At 44.0% G+C, this 15,796-nt stretch overlaps 1 protein-coding gene across 1 annotated transcript; it reads right to left on the bottom strand.

Annotated features, from left to right (window-relative positions):
• Window positions 1–12,104: 12,104 nt before the first annotated feature.
• On the bottom strand, window positions 12,105–13,764 carry SIT1 (signaling threshold regulating transmembrane adaptor 1). The gene is made up of 5 exons (XM_039875448.1): window positions 13,616–13,764; window positions 13,368–13,503; window positions 13,223–13,281; window positions 13,050–13,111; window positions 12,105–12,958 (listed from the first exon to the last, which is right to left on the bottom strand). Exons 1-5 carry the CDS (start codon window positions 13,650–13,652, stop codon window positions 12,725–12,727), a joined length of 528 nt encoding a protein of 175 aa, XP_039731382.1. The 5' UTR covers window positions 13,653–13,764; the 3' UTR covers window positions 12,105–12,724.
• Between the last annotated feature and the right edge of the window lie 2,032 nt (window positions 13,765–15,796).

Below are 15,796 nucleotides of genomic sequence, written 5' to 3'. Positions count from 1 at the left end.
AGCAGGGGTATCAGGGCTGACGACCACTACTCAGGCTGGTCCCTGTGTCCTGCCTGTGCTCCACCTTCATGTATCCCAGACCTACTTTGGCACTGCAAAGGCCCACCCTCCCGAGGCTCTGCTGAGATTTGCCCTATTGCTCCCCTCCTGGCTACCTGGTCTACAGGCTTTCTCTGTGTAGTCAGAGCTCTTTTGTGCCCAACTGACCCCAGATGATCTTACCAATCATTGCTTCAAGGTGGGGCTTCATCCTCCCAATCAGACTGAGAGATTCGAGTATGAGCCTTAGCTCCTGATCATCCTGGGTCTCCCAGCAGGTATGAATTCCCAGAAATGGGTTCCTTATTTTGTGAGCTCATCTTCCCATCAGTTTAGGAGCATTCAGGGTGGACCCGGCTTTTCTCCTGCTGTAGACCCACAGAGCTGCCGAGGAAGCCACGCACAGGGAGGATCTCACTCCAAAGCCCTCCTCGGGAACAATAGCCTTTGGAGGAGCATCTGGTATCACATTGTTTCTCCTTTGTAAACACCCCCAGACTCCTCTTCACAGCCTTTCCCTGGCCTCTTTCACCCTTGTTGCCTTACTGATCACACCTGTGGCCAGTCATCCCCTTCCTGGTCCCATCTTGCCCCTTGCGGGACTCATGTCATCCCTTGTGTTGGATACAGCAAGCCCAGTCCAGGAGGCAGAGGCTCTGGGGTAGGCCTAGGCTGGGGTGAGAATGAAAGCAACCCCAGCTTCTACACCTCTGGGAAAGCCTGCAGCACTGGCTACTCGTGCACCCTTGCGGAGGGTCAGGGAGCAGGAAAGCAAAGGATTTGCATAGGGATGAAAAAGGGCTGCAGCTTCTTAGATGAGGGGAGGCAAAGAAACAAAGCAGGGCTGGGTGCTGAGCATGCAGATTCTGGACTAGCTGAGGTTTTGAAATTTTCTTGGCTTGGTTTTGGTTTCTTTCTTACTTTCCTAGTAAAGTTCTTCTTTTAAAAAGTCTCAACATTGTCCCTTACATCCCGCTCCGAAGAAAAAGGGGTATTTACGGGGAAAGACCAGAGGCTGAGAGGCCATCAACATGATGAGGGCCTGGCTGGCGGAAGGGAAAGAAACCAGGGGAGGAAGGAGGGGGCTGCTGAACAGTGGTTCAAAAGTGTTTCTGATGCTCTTTTACCAGGATGTGATCTAGAATGTGACCCCAAAAGGGCCTACTTCTGGGGGTAGAAAGAAGCTGGGTCGAGACAAGGTGTGGAAGCGGAAAAAAACCACCCCAAGTGGGTGACATCCGCCCCCTCAGAATCACCCCCGCTGCAGCTGTGGGGAGGAAAAAGGAAGGGGAAAGAGGTCCTCACCACGTGCTAACAACTTGTAGTGTATGATTAGTGGTGTGTAGAGGGGTGCTGTGATGAGCCTATGGGTCTGTCCAGAGCTCTCCCAACAGTGTCACCCAGCTTGCCCCAGGAAAAGTGCCCACTGAGGCGGAGCACACATTTGTCACCTGAGGAATGTGTCTCAGGGAGAGGCAGGTGTATGTGGGTGTGTGAGAGCATCCCCAGGTCTTTGTGGTCTCTTAAGGGTGTCTGTGCGAGGTGAGCGTCTATGTCAAGTCCTGTCCAGAGGATTAAGCACACGGTGATAGCTGGTTTTTTTTTTGGTTGTTTGTTTTCATGTCAGGGAATGACGGGCCATTTTCAGAAGTCTTGAAAGGTCAGGGGGACAGATTCTACAAATATTTCTCTTTTAAGGCTCGCTGTTTTCTAAGGTGTCCCTGCAGCTGTTAACGGTCCCTACTTGATTAAAGTTTCCAGCAACCCACTCCCCTCCCCCAAGCACCCATCAGGGCCCCTCCCAGATAGGAGAGAGTGCTGTGCCTTGGTGACTCCCTAGGGGCCTCAGGGGCCTGTGAGAGTGAGTGGGAGTGTATAATAAGCACAGCTGGTGGAAGGGGTGGGTGGGGGCAGTCAGGGTGCCTGTGTCTGTGGCATACAGGGAGTTGGGGCAGAGTATGTGTGTAAATTAATTGCTGGAACACTCACAGGAATGCTACAAACTATAGATAATGTCCCAGTTTTCAGAACCAAACACCAGTGAACATGGTTTGGATCCAGGTAAAATGCCAAAATACAGCTTCCAGTATGTGTGCAAAAAAGAATCAGTGGGCATGCTGCCTAGCCTGACCCTTAAAGAGGCTTCAGAAGGGAGGGAGCCCAAAGGCACTGGGATGAGGCAGACTTCAAAGCCACAATGGCTTGGCTGTCTTAGGCAGGTTTGGCCTATATTTCTCTCCTCTTTAGCTCTTTTGGTGATGGTTACACCACCCCCTATGACAGTCTGCATTTCTTTCTGTCCTAGACCATCTTGTGGCCCTCCTTTGTGAATAGGGATGAGAACAGAATCCTTCTCCTTCCCCATGTGTGTCACATGGAGTCTTTGCAATATTGATAGTCACGTTACCTCTCAAAACTGGACATCAGAAAGAATGCCTGTACCTGCAAGCTGCACTTCAACTGCCCAAACGTCAGGAATGCCTGGGGCTTTTAAGAGCTATATAGCTTTTCCGGGACCATAGTATCATCTGTGATCCCAGAGGACAAATGTCAAAGCCCATTTCTTGCCTCCTCCTGAACTCCACTGCTTGTTACAAGTTGTTAGGGTGTTAAGAGGAAGGGGCCCAACTATGAGGGCATCTAAAAAGAATTTGCTGTGTGGAAAGGGGCTCACCTGGATAAACTTCGGTGAATTCTAGTTAACATCAGGAAGTCAATGAAGTCTCCTGAAACCCTGAAAGTCAGGTTATATCTGTCTTTATTACCTTAACTCACCGGCTCTAGGAGACCCTAATCTACGGAGAGGGCATAGTAGGCAGAATAATGGCCTTCCCAAAAGGGTCACACTCGAATCTCCAGAACCTGTTAATATGTTACTTTACCTTATAAAAATGTAAATGTGATTAAGTGAAGGGCCTTTAAATGGGGAGATTATTCCTGTTTTATCCTGGTAGGCCCCATCTAGTCACATGAGTCCTTGAAAGGGAGAAACTTTTAGGACCACGGAAAGAGATTGGAGCATGGAGGAGGGGCAGAAAAATGCAACTTGAGAAGGACTCCACCTAAGTTGCTGGTTTTGAAGATGAAGGAAGGAACCATGAGCCAAGGAATGCAGGTAGCTTCTAGAAGCTGGAAAAGGCTCCTGGCGGCCACCTAGTATAAACGGATTCTTCCCTAGAGCCTACAGAAAGGAACCAGCCCTGCTGACACCTTGACTTTAGTCCAGTGAGACCTATGTCAGACATCTGACAAACAGAATTGTAAGTTGAGAAATTTGTGTTGTTTAAGCCACTAAATTTGTGGTATTTTGTTACAGCAGCAATAGGCAAGTTTCCCAAACTGTGGAAGAAGCGTAATGTAATGGAAAGAACATGATATTATGGATAAAGAAGCCAGCCCTGCCACAGTATGTGACTTTGGGCAAGTCATAGTTTCCTACCTAAAATATAGGATGATTTAGACAATGTCTCACATCAACCAAGGATATGTCTGGAGATGTAATAGGTGTAGATTTTAGCAAAAGCATCTTTAAAAATCTGTCAGTAGCTTCAGAGTCAGGAGGGAGAACTGTGAGCCATCTTATAACACAAAAGTGGATTCGCAGCTCTGATCCCTGAAGCCAGAGTGCCAGTAGTTCTCCCGTGACTTGCCCCAGACTTCTCCTTGGTCTTGTCTTGAATGGTGACACAGAGAGCATATTTATGGATTCTTTATGGCACAGAGCTATAAAGAAAAGCAAATGCACCGAAAGGAAGACTCAAGATTCAAACATTGAGGGAGAGCGAAATGATGGCTCCAAACCACAGAATGAAATGTAATAAAGATAAATAATAACAGCTAGAATTTATTGATAAATGGAATTTGGGGTTCAAACAATAAATTACAGAAGCATGGGATGGAGGGAGTCTGGCTTAACAATAGTTTATGTACAGAAGTTTGAGGGGAGGGTCAGTTATCAGGCATTTTGGAGCTTGAAGGAATCTTAGCCCAACCCTCTTAATGGACACATTAGGAAATGGGTCTGTAGGCTGTAAGCTAATTTTTAACTAACCGTGTGACTAGGAGGGCTTGTGACAAAAGCCATCCCTTAGGACTATAGCTTCTTTACCAAGTGTCACATGTTGTGCCAGCCACACCTCTAGCCCCTTTTAAAGGGGGCAAGCTCCTGCTGATGAGGCAACCCTAGCCCCCCAAAACTGTGTTATGTGACCCCTCAACCGCTGTGACCTCAGCCAATTGGGCAACAGACTCAAGGCTGTGTCCTATTTGTGGCATGGGATTATAAAATTTTCATTCTCAGGAATTTAAATGGGAAAATATGGAGATGACCACTCAGCAGTGGGAGCTAAAGGTGAAGTGTTGCATTGAGTCTATGTCAGTCCACAGAGTCGAGTCCTCCTTACTTAGCAATTGTGCCTGGCTCTGCCGTCTCACGCGTTCGGAGTGGAGTGATTATCCTGACGGGGTAATCAAACCTGATTATCATGAGAAGCTAGGGTTGCTGCTACATAATGGGAGCATGCCAGAGGATTCATGGATCCCTCTTGGTGGTCAGTGCCCAGTGATAAACTATCCACGAATGGGCACTGCGGCCACCATAGCCTGAAAAAGGCACAGCAATCAGATCTCAGGCTCCTTGGAAATAAAGGTCCAGATTACCCATGAGGCAAGCCATCTAGACCAGCATCTAGTGAGAGGATGGTAGAGGAGGAAAATGAAGAATCTCAGTTGCAGCCTTAGAACCAACCACAACAGTGGGGATTGTAGCTTGTCCCACTAATCCTCCTGGTGTAAGTTTTTATTCCTCTTCCTCCCCCTCCTCCTTTTTTAAGAAGCAGTAACAGCCTGAACTTAATGAGGGACACGAACGGATTTGAGCAATGCATAAGCAGACACCCAGTGCCTCAGCCGTCTTTGTCCTCTTGGATCTTACCATTTGGTGCATATCAGCCTGGCTTCCAAATGCCAATATCTTTGCCTGCAGCTTCTCTTTGGCAAGTGGCTGCGCCCCAATACACGGCCAGTCAAAAGTGGCCTCCTCCCAGAGTAGCTCTCAACCAATGACTGGTGGGAACTAGCATGAACACACCAGCAACCTTATCCCTAGAGTAGGAGCAGGGGGCTAACTCTGAGAGCACATGATACACGGGCTTTCAGAGTTCTCCAATGGTTTTGAGCCCCAATTTTCCATCATGGACATAAAGTAATATCTCATTATTTCTTTAAATTGCCTGTCTCTGACTCCTAGGGAATTTGAACATATTTTCAAGTTTGCTAGCCAGTTGAATTTGCTCCTCTATTGATGTTAGATCCTTTGTACATATTGTTCTCCCCCTCTCCAGAATTTTATTTTGAAACATTTCAAGCCTAAAGAAAAGTTGAAAGAATAAAACAATGAATACTTGTATGTCTGTCCTTTAGTATGTCAATCAAAGCTCAATCAAACTGTTCTCACCGCATTAAAAAAATGACAATTTTGTTACATGATAGAGGTGTTAGCTAACTATGGTGGTAATTTATTGCAATATATAAATGTACCAAATCAACACCTTAAACTTACACAATGTTATATAGCAGTTATATCTCAATAATAAAGGCTGAATCAGAGAAACAGACCATTAGGATATGCATATACATATACATAGAGACACATTTTTTTTTTTCGGTTAAGAGATTTGCTACAGGAAATTGCCTTTATACAATTATGCAATTGTAAGAGTGGGTTAAACAATCTGTGAAAGGCTGTTCTTTGCTTCTGATGCTGGAGCTTGGAGTCCACAGGGCAGGCAGTCAAGAAAGGAAAGATGAATGGAAAGTGGGGAGGCAGGGATAAGTCAGAACCCACGCGCACAGACTGGAACCTGAGTTGCCTCCAACTTCAATGATGTGAATGTCTTGCTGGAGAAGCTGTGCTTCACCCACCAGGCTCCATTGCTCCATTAGAATGCAAGCCCTACTAGTACACAGTCCTAGCACAGAGTAGGCACTCAGTAAGGACAGCCCGTTGTTCCAGGACCATTTATTAGGTAGGTTATCTTCCTTTACCCAATGAGTTGAATTGCCATGTTCTCATATATACAAACACCTAATTTTAGATTCCTGTTATATTCCACTGATCATTTGTTCTCCTTTACCTGCTGATTTGATTAATTGGCCTTACAGTATATTCTGATATTTTGTAAGACAAATTTCTCTTACTACTCCGCTTTTAAAAAATATTTTTTCTTGACTATTCTTTAAGATACAAATTGGAATTATCTAATTGTATATGCATTTTAATTTGGGGGGAATTGACATTTTTGATGATATTTTATCTTCTCAACCAAGAAAATGGCAGATTTTCTGTTAGTCCCAATCTTGTTTTATGTTTTTTAATAATACTGTATAACTTTCTTCATATGAATATTATGTGTTTCTTGATTAAATTTACATACTATAAAAAAACTTACAGTTATAAAATAAATAAGTCATAGGGTTGTAATGTACAACATGGTGACTGTAGTTAATAATACCGTATTACATATTTGAAAGTTGCTAAGAGAGCAGATCTTAAAAGTTCTTATCACACACAAAAAACTTATAACTGTGTAGTGATGAATGTTAAGTAGACATTGTGGTGATCATTTTGTAGTATATACAAATATCAAATCATTATGTTTTACACCTAAAACTAATATAATGTTATATGTCAATTATATCTCAACTTTTAAAAAATTTACATACTATAACGTAGTCATTATGGGGTAGTCTCAATGTCAAACTGCCAAGATTTAAATCCCGACTCTAACACATTACCAGCTAGTGACCTGAGGTAAATCACAGACTCTCTCTGTTCCTCAGTGTTGTCGTCTGTAAAATAAGAATAGTAGTAGTAACCTATCTCAAGAGGATGTCGTACGGGTTGATTTAATTAATACAAAGGGCTTAAAATCATGCATGGCATTGTGTTGACTAAAATTCTTATTTTCCTAAGAACTTTATAATTTGTAACTATAAATTGAATATTTTTTTGACTTTTCAATTTGAGATGCTTATTGCTAAAACAGGAAAAAAGCAATTTATTTTTGTTATATTCATCTTGTACCCAGTCAACTTTGCAAATTGTACCGTCTTTTTACTAGCGTTTCTTACTAGAGTCTTCTGAATTTTCTGATAATAAAATTATATCATAAAAAAATACAGCGTTGTCATTTTTCAGATGATCATAACTCACTGCGTTTGATAAAACTGCCAAGATATGTTAAATAATAAGGACAATAGCAGGCATTCTAAAGTTCTATTTTAGTTGAAGTGATTTTGGTGATTTGCCACTGAGAAAAATATTTGCTGTTAAGTTTTAGGAGAAAGTCTTCATTATATTTAAGCAGTTTTCCTCTTTTTCTTTCTTAGAGTTTTTTTTTTTTTATTAGGAATGGTATTAAGTTATGCTGGCTCTGTATATTAAGTATAGGAGCTTTCCTTCTTTTTGTATAGTCCTGACTAGTTTAAGTGGCATGAAATTATTAAGGTTAGAAAAAACTCAGCTGTGGTGTCATTTGAATGCAGTCTTTTCCAAAAGTAGATCTTTAATCACCTTTTTAGTCTAGTCTTTTCTAAAATGAGTTGAGCTATTCAAGCATTCCTCTTTCTCTTGGGTCAGTTTAGGTGGATTATATTTTTCCTGAAATATTTCCATTTCCTCTAAATTTTCAAATTATTCGATGAGAAATTTTAAGTTGCACTTCTTTATAACTCATTCTCCGTAATGATGTTTTCTTTCTCATAACTAATCTTGTCTGTTTTTACTCTTTTTCTTCCCTTTTGTTTAGGCTTGCAAGAAGTTTATTTTGCCAGCCCTTTTAAAGAACTTTTTTTAAATTTATGCTTTTTGTATTTTTGTTTGTGTTCCATTTCATTCATGTCAGTTTTTGCTATATCTTGATTACTTTGGGTTTCTTTTCTTGTTCTTTTTATAATTTATTGAAATAAGTGCTGCTTTTCTTTTTTCTTTTTTTTTTAAGCTTGCTATCCTTATGGAATTTCAGGGATATATGATATAGGGTAATTGAGAGAGTTTCTGGTGTCACACTATGTTTTCATTCAGTATTCAAATTTTGTGAACACAGTAATTTTATTCTTTTTTAAAACCAGCTTTACTGTATTGTAATTTACATACAATAAATTTTATCAATTTTAAGTGTATAGTCCTATGAATTTTGACAAATATATTCAGTCAGGTAACCACCACCACAATCAATATACAGAAAGTTTCCATCAGCCCACAAGTTTCTTCCTACCTCTTTGCAAGCAATCCTCACACCACTTTCAGCCTGTAATTTATTGTCCTTGTTGGATATCAGTATTATCACAACTTTCTGTTTATCTGCCTGGTATCCCGTTCCCTCATCTTTATTTTGAATCTTTGCTCTACATGTTTCAGTAATATGCACCAGAATTTGATTCGTAACATGATCTGTCAAGTTATTAATGGAAGAATTCAGTCTATTCATATTTACTGTAATAAGTGATATATTTGATTTACTATTTCCATCTTGTTTTTAAATTTTTAAAAATTATTGTGAACTCTTCTTTTCCTTTGCATCCCATTTTCCCTTGGTAATTTGGAGTTTGTCTTTCTATTAATGGTTTACTGTCCCTTGCCCTGCTTTCTTAAATAGACCACATGACTCTTCTAGCATGTAAAAACACCTATTTTCATCATACTCTATTTATCTTCTACTTCCTTCCCATCCCAGTAAGATATGGTCTTTATATTACTTTCACTACCATTCTTCCCTCCCCTGTCATCCTCCCTACCTTAGATCCTGGAACACTTACCTTCCTCTTATACTCACCACCTGATTCCAGAGTTTTATTGAGATAATTTAAATTCTAATTAGAATTTCCCTTACAGTGTGTTCCATCTGTTCCAAGAGTCCTTATTTAGCATTTATATTACACACATCATAAATGAGTGAGAGAGAGAGAGAGAGAGAGAGAGAGGATATAGATGATAGATAAATATAAAAATGTAGATCATGGTTCGTTGCTCTCCACTGCTTTCTTTCCTCTTCACCTTCCCCTGCCTTAAAGTCTTTGTTCTGATTTATTTGTTGTTTTATTAAAGTCTTTCTAAAGTATTTCTCAGATGAGACACTTGGTGAGTTTTGCAAATCTTCAATATCTTTCCTCCTTGGCTGGGTCTGGGCTGCAGGCCTTTTCTTTTGTTAACTCAAAATTAAATTTTGCTGTCTTTTAACTTCCAAGGTAGCAGATAAAAAAAATCTTTCTTTCTGCCTGAAACTGTGCCAAGATTTCCCACATCCTTAGAGCTAAGAATATTAACCTGTGTATGGTTAAGTATGTGTTTTCCTATCAGTCCAGTCTGGAACTTAAGACTTTCTTCAGCTCAGGGAAATTTCATCTATTATTTAAGTATGACCTCTCCTCTTGGGTTCCCTTTTCTCCAGGAACTCATAGAATTTGCAATTAAGTTTCCTGGGTCTGTTCCAACCTCCCATCTTTAACCACATGATTTGCATCTCTATATTTTTGTCACATTTTGAGATATTTCAACCTATTTATTTTCTAGATATATTTTTGGATTTTAGCAGTGACCATCCTCTTGTTTATCTATGGAAATTTTTATTTCTGATATCACATTTTCTTGTTCAGGGAAATCTTTTGTGTTTGAGCTTTACACGTATCTCCTCCAGGCTCTCATCTTTTTCAGTCAGAGGTTCCCTTGTTTCCTCCAGCAGGTCTCTCTGCCCTCTGGTTTGTCTGTGTTTCTCCTGGCCTCAAAGGTTGACAAATTCCATCCACCATTAGGTTTTCGGAGAGTGGGGAGACTCAGCAAAGCCTTTGATTGTTCTTGGGAGGCGGCTGTTACTCCCACTTGCTGCCTTCCTGAGGGTCATTGCTTTTGCCTAAGGTTCTTCTCCAGAAATTGGTCTGGAGGGAATTCTCTGCCAGGAGTTCAGGAGAGCCCACTTAAAGTTCCCCACATATATCTGAGAGTTGTCAGAGGGGGTATGGAATGGAGGTTTTCATAGGGTTGTCATATGCCCAGAATCCCCTTGCTCTGAGTAGAGTAAGTATTATTGACGGATACAGTGATAATCACCAAAAGACTTAAATACAGAAGCCATTAATAGTAGGTCAGAACTCATAGTTGCAAAAAATAGAAAATCTAACTTAGACATAAGCAAAAAGGAATTTATTACCTTACATAATCAAAAAGTTCAGGAAGCAGGTCTAGCTCTGGGCATGGAAGGATACAGGGTTTCAAATGAAGTCATTAAGACTTGGTCTTTCTCTATGTCCCAGCTCTGTTTCCCTCCTGGAAGCCAAAACCAGCTTGAAAATTTAGATTCATCTTGACAGAGTGCAGAGCAAGGCCGAAGATGGAGGGACCTTGATTGGATGGCTTGGGATGGCTTCGGAGGCCCCTCTCCACCTATTAAGTAATTCGTTAAGAACGTCCTATCACTGAATCTTTGACTATCCCAAAAAACCTTCTTTGGGGTTTGAACTTAACCCTATCTCAGCTGGGACCTCAGGAAGAGGGTGAAAGCTGGGGCCCCAGAGGGCCTTCATGGCTTCTCCTAAGGACTTGCCCTCTGGGAATTTGCCTGGGATAGGTACTCCTGGCTGGAATCAGACACCAGTGAGTCAAGGGGCCCATTATGGGAAGCACCCGGAGACATGGAAGGAGAGAGAACTAACTCCCCCAGGTATTTGTTAAGATGAGACGAGTTGACTTGCTAGAGAGATGTGGCAAGAGGGCCTTCAAAAGATATTCGAGGTGCATCCGGCTGCCCCAACTTATCTCCTAGACATAGGGATCAATTCAGTCATGAGGGCCTAGGCATGAGCCTCAGCGATAGACATGATAAGGAGCTAATAAAAAGTAAAGGGTTGTAAGGGAGAGAGAAGGCAGTCGACCCAGTCTTCGGGGGCTGGAAGGAAAACAAAGTTCAAGTCAACCCAGCGCCACACATTGAGTCCGCTACGTCTTGCGAACGCGAAAGGCGACTGGTCTGGGAGCAACAGGGTCAGCACTCACCGCCTTCCCACACTAGACCCCGGGGCGGCTGGGCAGTGTCGGGACTGCATTTCCCAGCATGCCGCGGACCGAGCAGTATTATGCCTGCGCAGAGGTGGTGGCGCGGCCGCCTCACGCCAGGCGGGGGCGCTCGGCACTTAGTCCTGAACCTGCGGAGGCCGCGGGCGCCGCAGTGCCCGGCTGTGAGAGCTAATCTGGGTTGGGGGCGTGTTAGGCCTCGGCTGCGATTCCCGGCGGGTCCCAGTGAGTTGGTGGAACTCCAATCCCCGCCTATTCCAGGATCAAGCCCTCACGTTCCCCAGGCAGCGAACGCTTTGAGCCGTCTCTAGCACAGCATTTCTCATAGAACCCCACATCCCGCTGCCGGTGGTTCCTCGCATCCGGTGCCCGCCCTCAAAGTCACCTTCCCTCCCACACAGCCCCAGCAGCCTGCCAGTAACCGCGATCCGGGCCTCATCTGGGGTGGCCCAGGTTGGGGTCCTCAGAGCTGGAGAAATACCAGGGCATTTGGGTTAGTGTGGGTGTGGGTGTGTGTGAGTGTGTGCGCGCGCACAGAGGAGGTCTCCCTTCTTACTGGGACCACCAGGCTGGACTCAGGAGCATAGTTCCCTACCTTGTGGTTTTTCCTGGGACCAGGAAAGAAGGAGAGAAGGTTGGAAGTAAAAGCCTTAGCTGCTTCTGCCCCTCAAACTGCAGGTCTGTGAAGTTGGACCTGCCTAAGGGGAGACGGCTTAGGCAGCACAGTTATCGGGTCCATGGGAGAGTAGGTCAGGGGCTTGGTGAGCTTGCAAACTCCAGGTGATGGAAGTGGGGTGTCTCTGAGTGCAGATGCTGAGGGTGTTCTAGCAGCAGCACTAGCAGCCGAGGAGCTGGGCGCCAGCCTCCACCCCAGCACCCACCCCTGTAGTGTTGATTCGGCAGCCTCCCCTGGGCCCTCTTCCCCAGCTAGACACCACCAGGCAGTGGTCTGTGCAGACAGCAAAGCTCCCGTGCCCACCATGTGAGGCCTGTTGCAGGCCTGTAGCCCAATAGGTGAAATTTAAACACTTTTTGAGAAGTTTTATTTGAAAACTTGGGGACACAACAGAGGCAACAGGATGGTGGCTGGTATTCCCCTTCCAGGGTTCTCAGATCAGAAGCCAGGCTTGAGTTCCTCAAGGTGCTAGGTTCCAGGACCCCTCCAGCCTCTGGGCTCTGCTTGGGTGTACCCGCTCAGGTCCTCCCAGGCTCTTACCCTTCCCCCACCTCCCACTTCCTGTGTCTGAGAAGACACTGAGGTGCAGGGGTACACTGTGAGAAAGCGGTAGTGGGAAGGATCCAGTTAAACTTGGGAAGGAGTGGGAAGTGAAATCCTGGGAGTTTGGAGGCTGAGAGAAATTAGATAGGAGAAAAAAGAGGTGGTGAGGGGACCACTGTCTCTGCTTCCTTCATCCTCAAGAAACTGGGAGCCTGCCTTTCCCCTGAGACATCTCCCTCACAGCTCAGATAGAAAGTTCAGGGAATATCACCTCCCGTGACTGGACAATGGCTGCCTGTCTGGAGGTTGTTGGCAAAGTGATGCCCAGGACAAGTCAGCAGTAACCCCTGCAACAGAGGAGGCTGAGGCAATGCGTGCCCCACTGTGCCAGGCCCTCCATCTCAGCTGGGTGCAGGCTGGCTGTTGGCATAGGCCTGGTCTGGGAAGGAAGCCCGGGCTCTGCGGGTCTGGGCACATACTGAGGCATAGAGCTCCGGCTCTAAGCTTGAGGCCTCGGGCTTTGGCTCAGAGTCCAGCACCACCTCTGAGTACTTGATGGGGGTTCCAGGGCTGGGGATCCGGCCCTGGGGAGGCCGCAGCTGCAGGCTGGTATAGCACATCACCTCCTCTGCAGCCTGGAGATGCAAGACTGTTAAAAGTTCACTGGACCCTTGAAAAAGCCCCCACTTCCTTTCCTCCCCTCTTCCTCAACCACAACTGACTCACCCTGGTGGGGCCTCCAGGTATTGTATCCTGTGGGTTTGGCCTTGGTTCTTGAGACAGCCATCCTGGGACAGGGAACAGGAATCTGGTCACTTCTTGTTTTTCCTCCTTCAGCCCCTCATCCCACCCACCTGAGGATCTGACCTCTGTGCCCTTCGCCTCTGCCCGCTTCCTACCTGTCTTCAGATAATGCAGATTCCCATAGAGGGGAACATCTTCCACGGACTCTCCAGAACTGCAACACAAAGTTTAGGGAATGAATGGGGACTCCTTGGTAAGGAGAAATTCTCAATTAACCCATCTCTGTTTTCCCCTACTCACTGTCCCTGTCCCCGATGTCTCCTGCTCCAGCCACTAGCCCATCGGGACAAGTGTGCAGCCAATGAGATGAGAAGCAGCAGTGTCACAGCCCCTAAGAGGGCCCACAAACCCCAGGCTTTAGTCAGGGGGGGGATTCCTGTGGATGTGAGAGGATGGGGTGTTACTGCCCAGCCCAACCCTCCAGATCCCAGCAGGTGGGACATGGAGCCATGTGACCCCTCCTCCTGCCCCCGCCCCGCCCAGCTTACCGAACACTGGATGTGTGGAGTTGTCTTCTCCGCACATGACCGCTGATGTGGGACTTGAGTCTGCAAGCACCCTGTCCTGAGCAAAGGAGTCAGCTTGGTTTATGGCCTGACAGCTGCAGCAGCCCCCCTTACTCCCACCCCTCCCTGGGCTTGGCCCCCACGGCTCATCATCTCCAATACTGGTGAAGGCAACGTCGCTGGTTTCCGGGGAGGAAGGGGGAGGGAAAGGATGAGTGAAAGAACAAAGATACCGCCCAGTGCCTGCACCTGCGCCACCCAGCAGATCCTGAGCTTCCGTACCACCACCCTGCCTCATGGCCCTGTACCCACTTCAGCCAGAGAAGAGAGAGGCAGGCCTGAATTTATTGTGCCACTGTGTAGGTGAGGCCATGCAGACTCCAAGAGGGGAAGAAGTGGCATAAGGCAGGACCCACACGATAAGGAAGCCAGGCCTTAAGACAGAGATTCCCTTCTGCCGCAGGTTGTCTGACTTTTCTCTACAACTGAATCATTCCTCAGTGAGCAGCTATAAAGTGGAATGTGATTGGGAGGTCTCCTGCTGCCTACAATCTCACCACACCCTAAGGCGGACGCAAGGTGAATTTGTTAGGATGACCATTGTCATCGTTATTGTTATTATTATTACAGGTATCATGGTTTGAGGGATAGAAGAAGCTAGATTCCCCACTCTCAACCCACTTCATCCAAACCGTCTCTAAGAACTGTCAAGCTCAAAAGTTAGTTGAGTTAAAGAAACCTCTGCCCCTATACTTTGCTGGGAAACTGAGCCCTGTCTTTGTACTTGTTCACTTCAAGGAGTGAAGTACCTGCCCTGCCCAGAGACAGCTCAGTCACGTGGGAGTCTACCGATGTGGGAAGAGAAATTTAAGTTCCAAATATAAACCTTAGACCAAAGGTCAGAGATGTGTTTTGTCTGGCCCACACAGTGTTTTTAAAATTTTTAAAAAATCATTGCAGTGGTGTGCCAAGGATGGGAATAGCAGGAAAGGTTCTGACTCTCCAGTTATAGGCAGTAAGAGTATGGTCTGTAGAGAATTTTAAAACAAAACCAACTAAAAAATCAGTCTCCTTTTTATGACCACCATGTTCCAGAAATTGTGAAAAATGCCAGTGATAATATACTCCTCTCTGAAGAATCTTTTGTAGATCTAAGTTCTAAATTTCTGTGGTTACTGATGAGTTTTAACGATATACAAGCTTCAAATTAGCACAATTGTATTACTTATCCTTTAAAAAACATTGTAATCTACATGAAAGTTAATCTGGAGAACTTCCAGTTATACAGTTGGGCCCTACAAAGAGATTCATCTACATGTGTTTATATCTAAAACTAGTTCTTCTTAACAGTGTGGAATTGTTCAAGCTTGCTTTGAGCACAATATCTCCAACCCCCTTGATAGTACATATTCCTGCACTTAAACTGGAGATTTAAAATAAACAATGATAGCACGATGATTGTAAAGTCAAAGAAATTGAACTTGAGTTACTTTACTTGGCATTGTACGTGACCACTTGGAGTTTTTATTTATATTGAAAATTTCTGGAATTTATTATGAAAGAATTTTTATGACTCTGCTGAACATCCTTATGTTTAAGACTTTTCCTGTTTGTATGTCTGTTGTTTCATGTTGAAAAACGTTTTGAAATGAAAATTAATAAAAAGCATTCTTTGATCACTATGAGTGGAGATTCACAAATCTGGCTTTATTCTATATTAAATATGAATATGCAAAGATTACTTTTGACAAATCTACAGAAGTTAATGTCACAAAAAGAAACTAGTTATTCATACTCAGATTAATATGTAGGTATACGTTTTAACTCCTTTTCTCAAAAAATACAATATTGTAATTAAGAAATATTAACCCATTATCTTTTCCTTTCTTGTTTTGTAATGTTTAATTCTGAATTTTTAACTATATAAATTTTTATACTGTCAATAAAACAAATTCAATAAAACAAATAATTCACTGTTTGAATTTCTGGCCCTTATTGTTAGTTTCTTTCTGGCCCTTGTTTTATTTCCTGATTATTACCGAAAACGATTTTGTTACCTAGGAGAATTTTTTTAATGATCCGCTCAGGTGCAAATATGCTAAGTATACCACTGATTTCTTGTCGACAATTAAAAACAGATTTCCAATTTTTAAAAATCCCAAT

This window comes from Pteropus medius, unplaced genomic scaffold, assembly GCF_902729225.1.
Source record: "Pteropus medius unplaced genomic scaffold, Ma_sr-lr_union100, whole genome shotgun sequence".
Classification (NCBI taxonomy): Eukaryota; Metazoa; Chordata; class Mammalia; order Chiroptera; family Pteropodidae; genus Pteropus; species Pteropus medius.
The sequence above is the reverse complement of the archived record's forward strand: the minus strand, read 5'-3'. Positions and strand labels throughout refer to the sequence as shown.

Coding starts and splice junctions, on each gene's coding strand:
- SIT1 (XM_039875448.1), bottom strand. CDS start 13,652: ATGTGCGGAGAAGACAACTCCACACATCCAGTGTTCG. Junction 13,282..13,367: donor AGACATCGGGGACAGGGACA/GTGAGTAGGGGA, acceptor TTTGTGTTGCAG/TTCTGGAGAGTCCGTGGAAG. Junction 13,112..13,222: donor TCTGCATTATCTGAAGACAG/GTAGGAAGCGGG, acceptor TCCCTGTCCCAG/GATGGCTGTCTCAAGAACCA.